This window comes from Syngnathus typhle, linkage group LG1 (genome assembly GCF_033458585.1).
Source record: "Syngnathus typhle isolate RoL2023-S1 ecotype Sweden linkage group LG1, RoL_Styp_1.0, whole genome shotgun sequence".
NCBI lineage: Eukaryota > Metazoa > Chordata > Actinopteri > Syngnathiformes > Syngnathidae > Syngnathus > Syngnathus typhle.
The window spans coordinates 17625120-17642042 of NC_083738.1; the positions used below are offsets into that span (position 1 = coordinate 17625120).

At 40.5% G+C, this 16923-nt stretch overlaps 1 protein-coding gene across 2 annotated transcripts in view; it reads left to right on the forward strand.

The window, feature by feature from the left end:
* The first annotated feature begins 6177 nt into the window (after positions 1-6177).
* flt4 (fms related receptor tyrosine kinase 4) overlaps positions 6178-16923 on the forward strand; it is a 39582-nt gene continuing 28836 nt past the window's right edge. For both annotated transcript variants that reach the window (XM_061278466.1, XM_061278474.1), the window contains exon 1: positions 6178-6465. In XM_061278466.1, coding sequence (XP_061134450.1) covers positions 6408-6465 — 58 coding nt within the window. In that variant the 5' untranslated portion in view covers positions 6178-6407. The remainder of the gene's footprint in view (positions 6466-16923) is intronic.

Genomic DNA, 16923 nt, shown 5'->3' on the forward strand with positions numbered 1-16923 from the left:
TTTGCAGTTGGATTCAGTCTCTGTTTCCCAAGTCCCTACAAAATGAGCTACTTAACTCATGCCTGAAAAATCAGCAATCCCTCGCTGACTTTTCCCTGCATCCCTTTTAGTGTTGAGATTTGGTTTATTAGAGCTCAGCACGCCTTTAGCCTCATTTTTCTTACTTCAGGGCAGAGCTTTGAGGGCAAGACAGGCACCATTACAGTTGTGGATAAATGGCACGGCAGAAAACCAGCAGTCATCCATTATGGTTTCTGCAAAAGTACGCCCCAGGGTATCAGATCAAAATGCCAACCACTAGTTGTTTGTCGCCTTGTGCTCAACTTTCCCTTCATGCAGAGGCAACTCACAACAATAGCCTCCATTCCATCTAAAGGGCTTCCCTTATTATTGTCATGATGCAAGACCTGGCAACGGTTGATGTTTTTCTGACACGACATTAAAGGATGTTTTGTGAGACATTGATTAATACTGACAAAGGTGGATGGACAATTCTCCCGCCGAGCCCACCACAAGGCCTCGTGCAACAATTTGGAATCCACTGGTCTAGCGCCATCAGACACCAATCAATGTCTAAGTCTTCTGTAGGAAGGTCTTTGAAAGTTGTCAATCGCTTTGTAATCTGCATTACTGCCACCACAAGACTGGAGTGGGACATTAGGGTTTAGTATACGGTAATTTGCTCAAAAGCTCTCATCACAAGCTTGCATTATCGCTCTCTGGATCTCATCAGATTGTGCTGCTGTGTTGTAACTGTTGTACGTGATCAATCCTTTGCAGGCTAAATTGGCATCTCTTAAAAGACTGGAAAATCAATTCAAAGATTTCTAAATACATTTTTAATGGACAGAAAATGAATGGTTGGATGGATGTTTGAAGATCATTTCTTAAAACATACAAAACTGAGATGTATTACTGATTTGCGGCCATACACTATAGCATTAAATGGATTTTCATTTCACTTGGCGTGGTAAAAACGGAACACATTAATCCACTCGGGTTTACGCAGAGGGGTCAAATGCATGTCAAGAAAGTAGAAACTCAGCCACACTTTGGCATTAGCCACCTTCTAATCAACCGTTCGTTGATTCAATCGTTTGATGTGTTAACCTTCATTTCACGGGAACTTTAATTATCCAACTTCTTAGTTACTTTCTTGTGTCATTTCTCCATCAATTCATTATCTGAGACATTTCTTTTAAGTGTCACTAGGTAAAATAGAGAAACCATAGTGTACTTTTAGAGCAGATGGCCAAGTGAAAATCCAAATTTACCCCATCTACATTGCTATAATTCCACTGGCTGGATATGAATTTGGTTTAGCAAGACAAAATATGGCAAACGTCTGTCCTGACTCAGCATTGTTCAAAGGCACAAAAGCGTTGCGCTGTTTTCACCATTAATCACTCGTGTCTGGTTAAATTATGACTAAGATTGCTTCTTTGGCTGGATTTACGTCTATGTGAATACACGTGTCCATTCTGTCGTATCGCTTTCCTCAATCATGGTGCTTAAAGTCCAGTATTAAGTATAGTGAGGCACAAGGCCTGTCCATTTAGATTACACCACTCAGATAACCCAGTCAACCACACACACACACACACACACGCACACACACACACCCACACCACATACTATTTTGAAATCCAGCAAAGAGCCAAATGTTTCCCTCAGGAACTGTTCTGTAGAAGTATGTGAATATTTGACTGAGCTCTATTACTACATTAATGCTGATGTTTGCAAGAAAACTGGGATAACATAATTGCCCACGTATCAGTGTTGTGTTGCCTCCAAATAACCGTTACTGTGATCAGTCATGCTGAATTTGAAAGGCTTAATTGTGCATTACTTGCCTGCAGCTAAGTGGTCCCACTGCAAAGGTAATTCAAAGATTTTTTTCGCCCCCAAAGATGCCTATTGTACTCTAAAATTAGGATTTAAAAAAAATATGACCAGTGTCCATATACTGCACCTCTTTAAATAGCACAGCAGGAGGCTGAGAGGGAAAAATTGAGCCAAACCCAGATTACCGTCTGGCTATAAAAGATTACCTTGGGCGATTTACCCTCTGCCATTAGAATGATTTTTCTTCCCCAATCTGCTGGGAAAGGGGTGGGGCTGCAATTGTAAATTGTAAGAAAGTTCAATGTCTACGATCATTATGTGTGTTGAACAGCGAGTTGACTGATTAGGAATTGACCTGTAGATTGCATTGTTACTTGTATGGAGTGTTTTAATAATGTATCTCCTAATGTGTCACAATCAAACTGAAGAACCATAACCCAGCGGCCTAAAAAGCTAAAAATTGCCAAGCTTCTGTATATTACTTCCTAGAAACACTATGCTTTTACATTCTATGTATTTTCTGGCAGTCTTGATGCCCTGAGGCAGCTTAGTTTTTTTCTTTTTTCATGCCTGGACTTGTGAATCTTGCACCTACGTACATGGATTTACCCTCATGGCCGCAGTGCATCAGCTGAAAATGAAATACCAAAGACGTGTGATTCACTAATAGCTGAGGCTGCCTTCAAATAATGGCAAATGTATATCTTTGGTGAGAAGATAAAGCGCACCGGATTTTAAATTGCAAGCCACTCTATTGTACTGAGAAGCAACTGCTTGGAATAAGTTGATTTTAGCACAATTACTCTTTGTAGTTTTTGGAAAGGGTCGTTAACAAACATGACCAAGACTTGCTTGTGGGGCTGATTTGGAAAATGTCCAATCGAAATCATTCCAGAGAGCACTATCGTTTTGAGTGCCTCACTGCAAGTCGGTCATTTGTTCTTCATTTTTCTGTTGGCCTCGGTTAGTTTGTAAGAAGGCAGTTTGTTACCAGCGTAAAGTCAAAAGGTCTTACAAAATTATACTTTGATAGAGGTTTTAAAAAAAAATGGAATCTTTTGACACATCGAAAACATTAGCAGTACCAGGTTGTCGTGAGCTCTGTAGAGGTAATAAAACAAAAAGTTTTCACTCCCAAAAGTCTCTTGCCAAAGGTGCTGCAGTTGTCAGATGAAAGATGTTTGCTGCCACAATAAGCAGAGAAAAATGTTCAATGTATATAAGCGTGCTGGGAGGAGGCTGGCATGCTGCACGGTGCCGGACAGACCCACTGGCACGCACCTCGGAGTTAACCATTTGCGAGCATGAGCGACATCCTTCCTTTGCCGCTGGCTTTGGATCCCGAATGTGTTTCCTGGCCCGCAGATGAGCCGGATGGACTGTTGGCAACTCAAGGACGGGTCCTTGACTCTTTAAGTTGTCTCTTAGGAGCCTGCTGCATTATAAACTTTTTGGAAATGACACAGCAGGGAGCACTGCGGAGCAGCCCCGCAAGACCGCCGCTGGCTGTTGTTTGTTATCGCTTTTTTGCACGGATGGCTCGTCTAAATGCTGATGAGCACACTGCAATATTCTATTGGACACTTGAGTGTTTTCTCAACTTTATGACAGTATTGGTTTTATATTTGGGATGAGATTTGGTAACTCCCAGCATAACGTTTTGCTAAACGATCAACGTGATTTAGTGTGTTTATCTTGCTCTGAAGCTACAGAGCCCGGGGGGTGGAGAGCTGGGGAACATTTTAATTACAACCATTCACTCTCAACATTATGCTATAAGGTCACAGGGGTGGCTTGCCGTGAGGGAGCCGGAGAAAAACCACGCACAATGATCTCACGACCGTTTGTTATTCCACACTCTCCTTAGTTTCTTTGTGCCTGTGGTTTACTCGCTGTCACCAAAGATAATAAAATTGAGAAAGACAATCAGGCATGTCCCGGGATTCTGTTAAGCACGCCTGAGCGTGGAGTCATACAGCTATACTAAAGAGACAAACGGATTTCAAATTTGGGGCTGAGGGAGGGGGCCTCGATTTCCTCACTTACCGTGCTGGGAATTAAACATTTATCATACTCGTGTTTCGCTCAGCGGCACAAATTACTTAATAAATGACAACACCTACGTGAAAGGCTGGGCACGGTGTGTGTTCAGTGTGCATCGACCTTATCTTCAGCGTCCCTTGTTATGACAGCCTCTCTTTGTTTACACCGTCACATTTAACATACTCAAAGTCATGACACAGCAGGGAGTGACTGGCTGGCACTTTTCTTCGATATAGTTTCAAAGTAAACTCATTTACATTCAGGAGACAGTGTGTAGTGGGTGGAGGGGAGTCTTAAATTACCTTCTGTTGTCTGGAATTTATATTGTATTGAACAATGTGTACAGTACAAAAGTTAGTGTGCTTTCAAAAAATGAAAAGCAGACGTTTCGGCCTACCCAGATAAAACCTTCGGGATAATGAAGAGATTTATAACCTTGTGTAGAAATAACAGTTGACCTTCTATAATATGGGTGTAGAATACGATTCATCTTGCATTTATTTGCATCTTCTAAATGCCTGTGGTAACTCTGTACAAATGAATGTTGACATTAGGAATGCTGAGCAATTAGAAATTGCCTTCAAAACATTTCTGGCACAAGCGCAAGGACGTATGGTATAGTTACTACCTCAGCCAAGGACGGGCTGTTATCTCTTTGCCAGAAAATACGTTTCTACGAAAACAACCTTACCAACCTTTTTGTGAGGAGGTGTGTGACAATATCATTTCAATGTTGTTTGCAGAGGTTCCCTTTTTTTGGCGCACAGTATTTTGGCATTTCCACTCATTGAATGGCAGCATTACTTTTTGCTATTTACACAACTGCCAATGCCTTTCTACACTTGTGACAAGTAAGAATGTTAAAACAACACTTTCTGTTACAGTGTCCTCATTTATACATCGAAAGGGTACCACATTTGGTCCAGAACTGATCGGGATGCCATTTTTGGGAAAGACATGTGCCTTATTTGTGCTGAATATCTGCTTGTCTGTACTCTGGTTAGCACGTCCGCCTCACAGTTCAAAAGTGAGGGTTCGATTCCGGCTCTGGCCTTTTTGTGTGGACTTTGCATGCTCTCCCTGTCTCTGCGTGGGTTTTCTCTGCGTACTGCGGTTTCCTTCCACATTATTGGAAATATCCACGGTAAGTCGATTGACCACTCCAAAATTTCCCATTGGTGTGATTGTAAGCGTGAACGGTTTGTCTGTGTGCCCTGTGGTTGGCCAGCGACCAGTTCAGATTATTTATCACCTACCGTCTTTAGACTGCTGAGATACGCTTCATCACGCCCACAACCCTCGTGTGGAAACGCGGTTCAGAAGATGAATGAATGAATGAATCAACTTGTCTTTTGTTCCTCTAAATAAGTTCGAGCCCAAGTTTTTTTGCAGAGCTAGGAAATCCGTCCATATAAGGCTCATTATTCAAAAAGACACCGGAATGGATCAGTTTACAAATTTGTGCCAAATTTTGCAGCACATCTGGCCATTGTCTGGTACAGTTATATTTTGCTCTCTGAGTTATGAAGTTATGAAGCGATCTGGATTTCATTTTTGCAAGGCAAGGCACGGCAGCTTTATTTATATAATACTATACCACAGTTCTTATACAGGGCAGCTCAATTTGCATCACACAACAAAACAAACACCTAAAATAAATTTTCATCACATTTAAAAGGAAAGTATACAAGCAGATTAGGTGACAAAATATACATTAATTAGCAGGATATTCCCAATCAATGACCTTATTTCATTTATTTTGCGTTTCGTCTTGAGACAGCCTAAAACACCCTGGTTCAATTTTCCATCTAATTAGGAGAAGACATCCAGATAAGGTGACAGTCTATTTTTTCAATTTATTTATCACTAGCTAATTCACATTTTTGTCAGACTGTTCACAATGTTTGTTTAATGTGTATTTCTTTTTATTCGGATGGTCACGATGCAAGTTGATAATGGGTATCGTCTTTAATGGATAGTACTTTTTCATTCGTAGTCGTACATTACAGTCTGTACTTTAAGTAAATTGAAAAACTTTAATACTTTAACTTTCATAGCAGCTAAATTACCTGAACATATACTTTAGTGTGAGTACTTTTTCTACTTCTGTACACCATCGTCAAGATCTTTAGGATAACATTAGGCTTTATATTACGGCATGTCACCATTATTATACACACACGCTTGAATGATTGCTCCAGTCATGAGCAAAGGAAAGGGAACTCATTCACTTCCTATGCATCCTTTCCACAAACCAGCGCCCACCACCCCCACTTAGAAACGCACGCACACACACGCGCGCAACATTCGGGATCTGCCCCATGTCCAGAACACAAGCACGCATTATACGCGTCGTGTGGCCGAGTTTGACCTGAGTCTACTGCTCTGTGGACGCACAATACCATCAGCCCACACAGTAGCCCCCACCTTTTCTTTTTTTAACTCCAATTATTTACACGCACGCAATTTAGTGGAATCACCGTCCAACCTGTTGCACTTGTGGAGCGGAGTCATTGGAGATGAAGACGCATGTGAAATTTTTCTATCGCACGTGGATTGGAGTTGCTTACGCAGCAGGTGAGAAGATCGCAAGAATTACATTTTGTGTGCATAAAGTTGAAATGAAGGGCGGAAAGTTTGAGCTTTCCATATTGGATGGATGGATGGATGGATGGATGGATGGATGGATGGATGGATGGATGGATGGATGGATGGATGGATGGATGGATGGATGGATGGATGGATGGATGGACGGACGAACGGGCGGATTGACTGTGAATATAAAATGCCGAAAATATAATCACTTATTTTCACATGGGCGGCAAAGTGATGCTCTGGTTAGCATTTTCACCTCACAGTTCAGGGTTTGATTCCAGCCTTTCTGTGCGGAGTTTGCATGTTCTCCCTGTGCCTGCGTGGCTTTCCTCCGGGTACTGCGGTTTACTCCACATTCCAAAAACATGCATAGTAGGCCGATGGACCACTCCAAATTGTCCGTACGTATACATGTGAGCATGAATGGTTGTTCGGCTTTACGTGCGCCCTGTGATTGGCTGGCAACCAGTTCAGTGTGTTTATCGCCCACTGCCCGAATTCAGTTTCGGTTTGGCTCCATCGCAGCTACGATCCTTGTGAGGTAAATATATATATATATATATATATATAATTATATATAAATTATATATATATATATAATTTATTAGAGATATAACGGATTGGCAGAAATGACGGCTATATAAAACCTCAACCCTATATCTAACTATATATCTATATCTATATATCTATATAAAGATATAGATATCTATATGTATATAGACATGTATATGTATATAAAACCTCAAACCCATAACCTTACTAAGCCATCATTTTTGGCAATCCGTTATATCTCTAGTGATTATATATTCATGTTAAAAACGACCCCCTGAGGAAAACCATGATTGCTTGTCCCGTGACGAAAACAATTTTACGTTGCCTCGACATATGATTATAACTGCGTTTTCCAACTGGATAAGCAATTCTGCTATGTCTAAACATTGTGTGAGGCACCCGGAGGAGGCATGATGTTGTCATGTGTAGTTGTTTTTAATGTCTTTCCAATTGCGCTGAGTGCGCTTACACCACAGGCCTACACATCGTGTGCATGTAGGTCATACTGTGAATACAGTGTCAGAGTGGTGCGGATTGGATTGATGTGGATGAGGCACAGGTCTGCCTTGTATTGGTGAAAGGAAAGAGGATGTCAACCGATGGTTTTGTTGATTCGGCTGTGTCGCTGAAATATTTGTTTCAAAAAGCCTTGTCACTCTAACTGTGATGTCTGCGGTTATTTGCAGTCTCACTCAAGAAAGCCTTCATGTGCACGTTGGAGTCATTCATCATAATCATTACGGCTCAACAGCTGTTCAGGAAGTCGATTTTTTTTAAGGACTATTTTCTAAAATCCCAACTCCCATACGTGACTTGTGTCACTTATTGGCGGTGTATGTGCAGGCGATCCTGACTTCAAATGATATCTCATAATCCATTCGTGACAACGATACTGGTCAGGTGTAATGTATGTATAGCCCAGCAAGGTATTTTGGGAAAGTCTCAGTGATTCTGAAAAATTTTGCTTTTTGCATCTTTTCAAATGTTAGGCTAAAGGAGAGTCTGAAGATGGCTGAAAGGAATGAGTTAAGGGGGAGCATCATTGTGTCTTTCTGTGTGTGTGGGGGGGGTGTGTGTGTGGGGGGGTACCATGTCTAAAATGCTGTTGTGTTTATGAAACGTATTTATCCATTTTTGATAGCGTCTGTCAACCGTCCTGGGTGAGCCGGAGTTTATGCAAGCCGACTTTATGCAAGAAGCAGGATGCACAGTAGGCTGGTTTCCAGCCAATCGCAGTCGTACTTAATACCAACAGCAAAGGGCTTAGAACACATGCTTTTCCAACCCACTTAACACTCCCATGTTATATTCTCCATGCACATGCATGACATGAAAAGAACAGTTCATGTGTGGGAGTGACACAAGTGTAGCCGCTGACCTTGCATCATTATGATGAGAGAGCGAGAGTGGTGGTTGGTCGTTTGTAGCCTACATGAACTTGTCATCTTTGTGAGACGGATTGACACACTTCTGTTGCTTCAAGCATTAAATTTCAAGCCAATTTTCTAATTTCGCTTTTTCATGCCTCCCTGCCTTGAGTATGAAAGACGGTGCTACTATCATAAAAGCGGTGGAATTTCTTGCCTCGTAAAAAGTGCAACTTGGCTGTTGTAAAAGATTAAATTGCATTGAGTCTGCAGTAAATTGACAGATTGATCTCTGCTCGGCTTCCTTATGTTTGTTGGAACGTAATTAGCCATTGAAAGACGTGCCGATGAAATGAGCACATGAGAGGAAGCTGAGATTTTCTTTTGACGATGTCAATGTTGCCTTAAGATGTTTTAAGTATGCGTACTGTACTTTCACTTGACTCATACCCGAAATGTGACACTCAGTTCTGGTATTATTGCAGTGGCCCACTTTTATGGTTGACTCATTGGAGCCAACAGCATGCTTGAGGGCATGTCCTCAAATATTTTCTTCTATCAGCCCGAGAGTAAAAAATTGGATGGAGAAATTCTGCTGCCCCATTTGGGAAGTTTGCCGCAGTCCAAATAAACGGAGACCAGGACTTCATTCATCACGAGTGCTGAGCAGCGAGGCCTCTCCGGGCATATCCGTGTCTAGTCAGTCGCTTTCACATCAGGTTAGAGCACCAACAGCCCAAACATGACCAAAGCTGAAAGATAAGCTCCTTCAACTGCAGGAATTCACAGACAGGGTTGAAGAACGCTGATGAAAGCCATCTGTGGCGTTTTTTGTTTGCATTTTTCTGACCTCTGTATTTGTGCGCATCAATATATAGAAAAGGCAGTATCATCTTTGCAATAAACCATTTTATTTGTGATACTTTGGTTCCACAACGGCCATGGAAGAAGTGAGATCGCTTGCTGCGCTGACGGTCTTGTCACACTGTCAGTTTAAAGAAAAAAAAACATACGCACCGGCAGCACCTCATGCGGGGTCTTGTTAGTGCTTATCTTCTGGACAAACTGTAAACACCACATGAATGGACCAAAGATCAAATCACTCTACCCACATTCCTTCCTCCACTGCATCCAACCATCAATAGTGCCATTTTTCCTCTGTCCATTCTTCTGTCTGTTCTCACTTCTTCCATCCTTTCCTTTCATTTATTCAACCTTCTTTCCTTCAATCCAGTACAGTAGCCCCTTTCCATCCATTCATCCATTCATCCATCCATCCATCCATCCATCCATCCATCCATCCATCCATCCATCCATCCATCCATCCATCCATCCATCATGTATCCCTTTTCCTTCATCTTTATCGCTTTTGGAAAAAAATACTCTGGGGAAATTATTAATTTCCATGTTGATTTTTTGTTTCAAATGCATGTTATCTTTCCATCCAATTTTACACTCAACAATGACAAAATAACCTTGTCATTATAACTTATTTAGCAAGAATGAACCTTTCATTAGAACTGCACACAAATAGACACACAAGTGCTTCCACTATGGCAAATTACCAAAAAGTTGACATTGTCTGCATTGCTCACCATTTTCACAAGTCCACAACTTCTCCCACATTGCGTTGATGCCAATAATGAACTTTGAAAACATACTGTGCAGCAGCCGAAGAAAATATTGAAGTCACACCGTCAGACGGCGAGCAGTATTTTTTTGCTGTCTTGATTTACTGTTGCTTGAACATTCCACACACGTTGGAATAAAAACTGGGTTCTAAACGTGGGGACCGTTCCATGAACATTATAATGCTCCAAAGCGCTATGTTGCTTAGCAACAAGCATCGTTAAAACACTCAGAAAGTTAATGAGAGCCATCTTTACTATTTTGTTCCAAATGCTTCCCAGTTGCAGGCAGCAGAATGATTATGATTTGATTGCATTCACACTTAACCTATCTCGCCTCTTGTCTCGTCATGTAACCGCGCTCGTTATTAATAGGTCAGAGTTCCCTGGGAAAACGGCTTCCCTCCCTTTATGCATTACACATGCTATAGTGTTGACCCAGCGTACTTCACTTTGGCTCTCTGCCGCACTTCGGTGCCACCTGCTGCAGTGATTCACCTCTCAGCAGTGTCAACTTTTAATTGTGAGCACAGTCCCTGGGAATCGGATAACAAGTACACTTGAAACTTTAACCTTTAGGGAGTTGGTGCAGTTTGACAATTTGAGGACCATTTTGGAAGCCTTCAACTTTAGGACTTTCTGTGCTCAAAGGGACATTTTCAATTGCCATGTCATCAAAATGTCCTCACTCATGATGGATGTGTTCTCAGTAGGGGGACAGTGCTAAAAATGATGGCATGCAAAAATGGACCACGACAGAGCAGCAGTCTTCCTGTGTGGCAGGTACAGGAAGAAAAAAGGCTGGGACAGAGGAAGCTGAACCAGATGGCTTGTCGCCACATCCTTAATTTGGCACCATTCCTCTTGCAGGATGTTGGAAAGACCAAACTGCCCCAATAGTGGAGAGGACAGGGACATAGTGGATGTCATCCCCCTTCACGGGAACAATGAAATCAAAGCCGAGCTGTCACGCCGTCTCTCCCTGCTCCGCCCGGCCTTGTGTCCAGATGACGGAGGAAGCGGACCCTTTCTTTTAGGGGAGTCAGAGGGAGTATGTTATGGGCCCAGCTTGGGTGACTCCACATCCAGAGAGCGGGTCTGCTCTGTGGCCTACATGGCCTTTCGCCTTTCACCGGACATGCACGATGCCCCAGTTTTGGCCCTCGGCCAGATTTCTCATCAATTACATGACTGTGTTGCAGCTTTTGTGGGAAAGCTGTTATCAAATCCATTCAGTGCTTTCTCATTCAGGCGTACGCCTTCAATCGGGAACATGAGCGGAAGCGAAACCTGTCAGTCTTGGAATAAATAGTACAGCTGCCTGCAACAACATCAATATGAAAAAAAAAAAATCCCTTAATGGCTCCATCCCATGATGCATCTTTTATTCTTGTTTGTTTACGCAATGTTACTCTTTTCCTGTTCCTGCCATACGACTGCTCAGGGAGCAAACTACGGCGAAGCAAGGAAACGCGATGGGCAATATCTCCTTCGCCGTCCATGAAAAAGGGAAGTGGGAGACGAGAGGCTATAATAAAGAAAACAGGAAATTTGCTCGCCATGAAAAACACAGCGCTGCTTTTCACACAAGCTTTCATGTGCCTTCCTCCGTTCCCATGAAGAGAAGGATTCGCTTCATGACGCTCGCCTCACATTCGTCTGCCTGTCAAAAGGAGCTTTACATTTTTAACTGGCTTAGAGTGCCGCATGTGGCGGCTTTTCTTTGCACATGCACATGTGATTTATCTATAGTCAGCAGGTGTGTTGCCCCGCAGTGGTTTAAAGCCAGAGGTCAGTGTTCCTTGACGGAGACCACACCACAAGTAGGAGCCATTAGGGCAGCTCGGCAATATAGAAGATCAATCCACAGTCTTGCGTAGTGCCGAATGCAGTGTACACATATATTTGTATCTATATACATTTTAATTTTCACAAAATAATTTTGCTTGTATTTTATTCATACACTCATACAAAGTATTTGATTCTTTACAGGGGTAAAGAACTTTGAAATATTAATAATAAAAAAAACAAGTCGGAGTAGAGTTGTGGGGTAATACGCTCAATAAATATGAAAAATACAAATGTACACTTTTTGTGTAGTAAGAAAAACTTGAATTTTATCCAAGAAGAAAATACGGGATGTTAGTTGAAGCGGACTATCTTCAAGAAGCTTTTAGAAATACAGTCACATTAACATAAAATAAATTAGATTAAAATGTAACAGGTTAATGACAAGTGTTATTAAGGATGTAAGATTGGATGTAGATGAGCTCTTGCCAATAATTTCAGTTTATTGGGAAATTATAAACTATGTATTCACACACACTTACACGACAGAGGCTTCTTATTGTATTGTATTGTATTGTATTGATGCTTCTGCTCTCCTTCCATTCTGTTTTGTCTCAAGAAAATCTGATAAATTACTTCAACTGGTGGGAAATGGAAATAAATAAAAAAAAGGTTGCATTAATATCTGCGGTGATTATACATGGAAATGTTCATTTTCATAAGCCTCTTTTCGTTTGGTGCCTCTGCTCTCGTGGTGTTGTTTTTAAAAATTCATTGACTTTCTGTTTCATCAGAAGGGTTCTACGTAATAGGGGCAATATTTGAAATTCATCCCTGCTTCGTGTGTGTGTACATCTTTTTTTGGTCTTACAATTACACAGAACTGTAAAGCCTAAAGGAGATGATACCACACCACAGCGGGGTAGAAATTACAGCCAGAAGTTATGCAAAGACAATTAAGCAACCATGAATGATATTTGCAGTTTTAACGCGGAATCTGAGCTTGAGGCACATCAGCGTATTTAGCAGGCTGTTGTACATATACACCCTTAACCAATTATTTTAATTTTCCTTTAAACCAAATTATCAAGTGTTTATCCTAGTGCTATTTTCAGTTTTCACACCATCCAAATTGCATATCATTCTTTGCTGAAACTCAAGCTGTAACAATAAGCTTTGACACATTTCCAGTGGTATAGTGAAAGTTAATGCTGATAGCTAATGTGTAAAGTTAGGTAGCACACTAGCATGGGAAAGAAAGCAGTTAAGTTCTTTAATAGTAGGCGAGGGGCGACTGATGCTATTTGCCCAATGGGATTCATTTTACTGTTATTATTATCATTATTATTATTATTTTAGAAACCTGATGTGCTGCAGACAAAAGGCTGATTCAGAATACACACAAAAATCAGGTAGACATTTCGTTGCATATCTGATGAAATAAAGTGGAAAACATTTGTTGAGCAACGTTGTCTTTAAACATGTATATTTATAAACATATCTTTGCTTTACTATGTCTTTCATTAATGTTTAAATTGCACCATATATTAAATTTTGAGGACTGATCGATCCGTATGGTAGAAACTTATTCTTGTATCCAGCCATAGAGATGTATTATAATAATGTTCTTTTAACTTTCACTTCAGCCTCAAAAGTTTTGTAGGCCACACATTTTCTTATCCAAATAAAGATATTTTCTTGGATGAGCTGGTGAAGGCCAAATGCTTATGAAGTCATCTTCCAAAGTGAGAATGACTTTTCCCAAGAGCACAAACACTGCATAACTCAAGGGAAATGTCTGGCTTTCTCAAAGAAATGTTCAGGGAGCTTTTACATGTACTTTTATTTCTTCTGTCCTGCAGAAATCTAATCATTCTTTAAAAAGTGAAGTGATCCTAATTTTTGAAAGATTGCATTCTTATCTCTGTACCAGCTACAAGAATGCATGCGAAACAAAAGAATGAAGCTTCGCTATTTTCCGGCCCCCTGCCATGTGTTTAATTTGTAACGTGGTTGTCAACAAGCCAACCACCTTACAGTTTTAGGTAATCTCCCTGGAGAATGCTTGGCTGTGAAAGCCCTTTGCAAATGCCGATTCAATCAAGGGTCAGCTGGAATTGTTTTTGGCACAAAAATATTCCGACACACCCTCGTTCGTGCTCAACCTATTTGTACGGATTTGCGCAATGCGTTTCATGATTTAAAAAAAAGGCCTTCCTAAAATCACATGCAAACACCAATCTCATCTTCTCCTCTGCATGCTTCACCAAACTGGCAAGCTCAGCTCCAGCCCTTGGGATGATCTCCTTTTAAAGCTTTGCTAAAGTAAGGAATAATCACTTCCAATGTTGTGTAATTTACTGTAAAACCACTGTGGACATGAAGTTACATTTCATATATTCAACTGTCATTTGCCACTAAGCCAGTGGCAACACTTAAAAAACACTGAAATATTGATCAAAAAACAGTTAGCACTTGTATCACTGCAAATGTAATATAAGAAAGAAATACCACATTTTATGTGAAGAAATTCAAACCATATTCAAATACAGGCTTCATCTTACAGGGTAAAAACATATTATGTTTTAAATTATATATAAGTTTTGATATTATAGGAAAAACTCACCCAGAGGTTCACAGGAATAACGTTGAAATACGCAGGGAAAGAAAATCGTCGAAAGAATCTAAAAATTTAGCACTTCAAAATTGTCAACAAAAATTTAAGCGTTAAAATAAAACAATAAAATAAAGATGAATGTCAACCTAAATAGAAGTTTAAAATTAAGCAGGTCTTAAAGATAATCACAAATGTATTGATTGAACTTTAAACTATTTAAATACTGCCAAAGCATATTTGCGCAGTGATTTAAGTCTGCTTCAAAGTTGAGAGGAGGATTGAAATATTGACTCTCTTGCTGGTGTTTTTTTTCGTTGTTTTTTTCAGGTGCATTTTAGGTTTATTGAAGACTTCATCGTCTAAGTGTATGTATGAGTGAGACTGGTCAGAGCACACCCGGAAAAAATAAACCTGTGGAAAAAGTGACCACTGCAACAGAGTGTGAAGTGGAGGAGTCATGGCTGTGCATATTCATTTTGGTCAGCATGTCAGAGAACAACCTGGGCTTGGTGACCTAATTGTTTCCCTAATACATATTTAATCTCAATAGAGAATAGAGAAACACATTCTTAAATTCCAGCATTCGGGGCGACTAAACAATGGCCCATCAAAGTCCCCTGGATCGTGACCTTACAAGAAAATGACCATCCTAAAAACTAATTAAACCAAAGACTGCCCTTTCAAGATGAGAAAAATAATCAAAAATGGCATTTCAAGCATTGACATCGATCTTCTCCTATTCAAAAACTAAATATCATCAACTGCCATCCATCACTGTGCCCGTTCCAGTATTTATTTTTTAAATACCAAAGAGCAGATGTATTAGTAAGGACTTGCCCTTTCTTCATGCTTCATCGTCAAAATATTTGTATCCACAAGTCAACAACTGAATCTGGAGCAAACTTTTTCAGAGTGGCGCCACGTCTCTACATTGAGATATGCCAGTTGAGGTGGCTCGGGGCATCTTATCAGGATGCCCCCTAGACGTCTCCCTGGTGAGATGTTCCGAGCACATCCCACTGGGAGTTTACATTGGTGACGCTGTCTTTTCCTTCTGCTGTGACTGCTATAAATTTCGAACAGTAGAAGCCGAGGGCTGAACAAGAATGTGTTTGCTTTTGTATTCATGAAGCCATGTTGTATATTTGAGAGCATACGAGTCGGTCATGGCATTTTAAATAGACTCACAATTTGCATCTTGTCTGTCAGCGGACGATCTCACAACTGATTGGATTGGGGAGGCAAGCATTCATCACGAAAACTGTCACCAAGAGCCTTATCACTCGGTACATGTCTTCCACAAGGAATAATAATTTCAATACCTTTCTTTGTACCTTGGAATTTACTCAGAAATATCAAGCAAAGCCGTTTGCTGAGTTGCTGGCTTAATATGCGCCGACGGAAAATTCTGATGATTACCGAAATAACTGGAAACTGACAAAAAATGTAATTAGTGGAATTCAGGTGGTGTTGTTTTTTTTCATTCTGGTCCAGCATAATTATTTTGACTTCTGAAACCAGACTGAACAAAAAATGACGGTACCCTCATTTATTAATTTTCTGCCGAATAACCTTTGGCTGCTATTACTGGAATCAAATTATTTCTTTAACTCAATGAGGCAAGTCATATTTTGGCCCAATCCTCCAGAGCAAATTGCTCCAGCTTGTCTCAGGTCTGAAGGGTGCCTCCTCGCAACTCCTCCCACTTATGCCCAGTAGGATTTATCTTCAGAGTAGTCTAATATTTTGTTCCTAGTCATTATTTGATGGGTTTTGGACAGTTTTACTTGTGATTTGGATCTTTTTTTTTTTTTCCCCCGACAGCGGCTAACGCATTTTACTCCACAGTTTCTTGATATTGTCGATTGAGCATGGGCTGACAGTGTTCCTTTGTCACAGCCTGATTTTCGGTCACTGTGTTGCCTGTAGTACTGTTTGTTACTTCATAAATTCATTAGTCACTGATCATTTTTTGTTTTTCTTTAGGATCAAATAGTTTGTCTTTTTCATGCCTGCGCTACTGGCTGTTTTTGTTGTAATATATTTGTTTCCTTTTTTTTCCTAGATTATAAAATTTTAAAAATAGATTCTTGACCATTGGGCATTAGGAAAAATGTCACTCATTACATCCCACTTATTCTTTTTGCACCGTGTAAATTGGAAGTACTTTGAAGAAGTCTGTAAGGCTTAAGGGTACAAGAGTGCGGTGTGGAAATTGTTCGGAAAATGTTGAGCTAAGCCGTTTGTTGCGTTAAAGCAGAAAATCCTCAAACAAAATAGGTTGTGTCTAAAAATAGTGTCCGCTTGGCACCATACATCAAAATGAAATGGACAAACACGACAGGCTTGTTAGTGCCTTGTAACATTTTCAAACGGTCCAAAAACTTTGCCAGGGCAATCACAAGATGAGAAACTGAGTTTGGCTGTGGTAAAACAATGTGAACACAACAAAACCTGACAGTAGGTTACAAGCATATAAAAAGTTGGT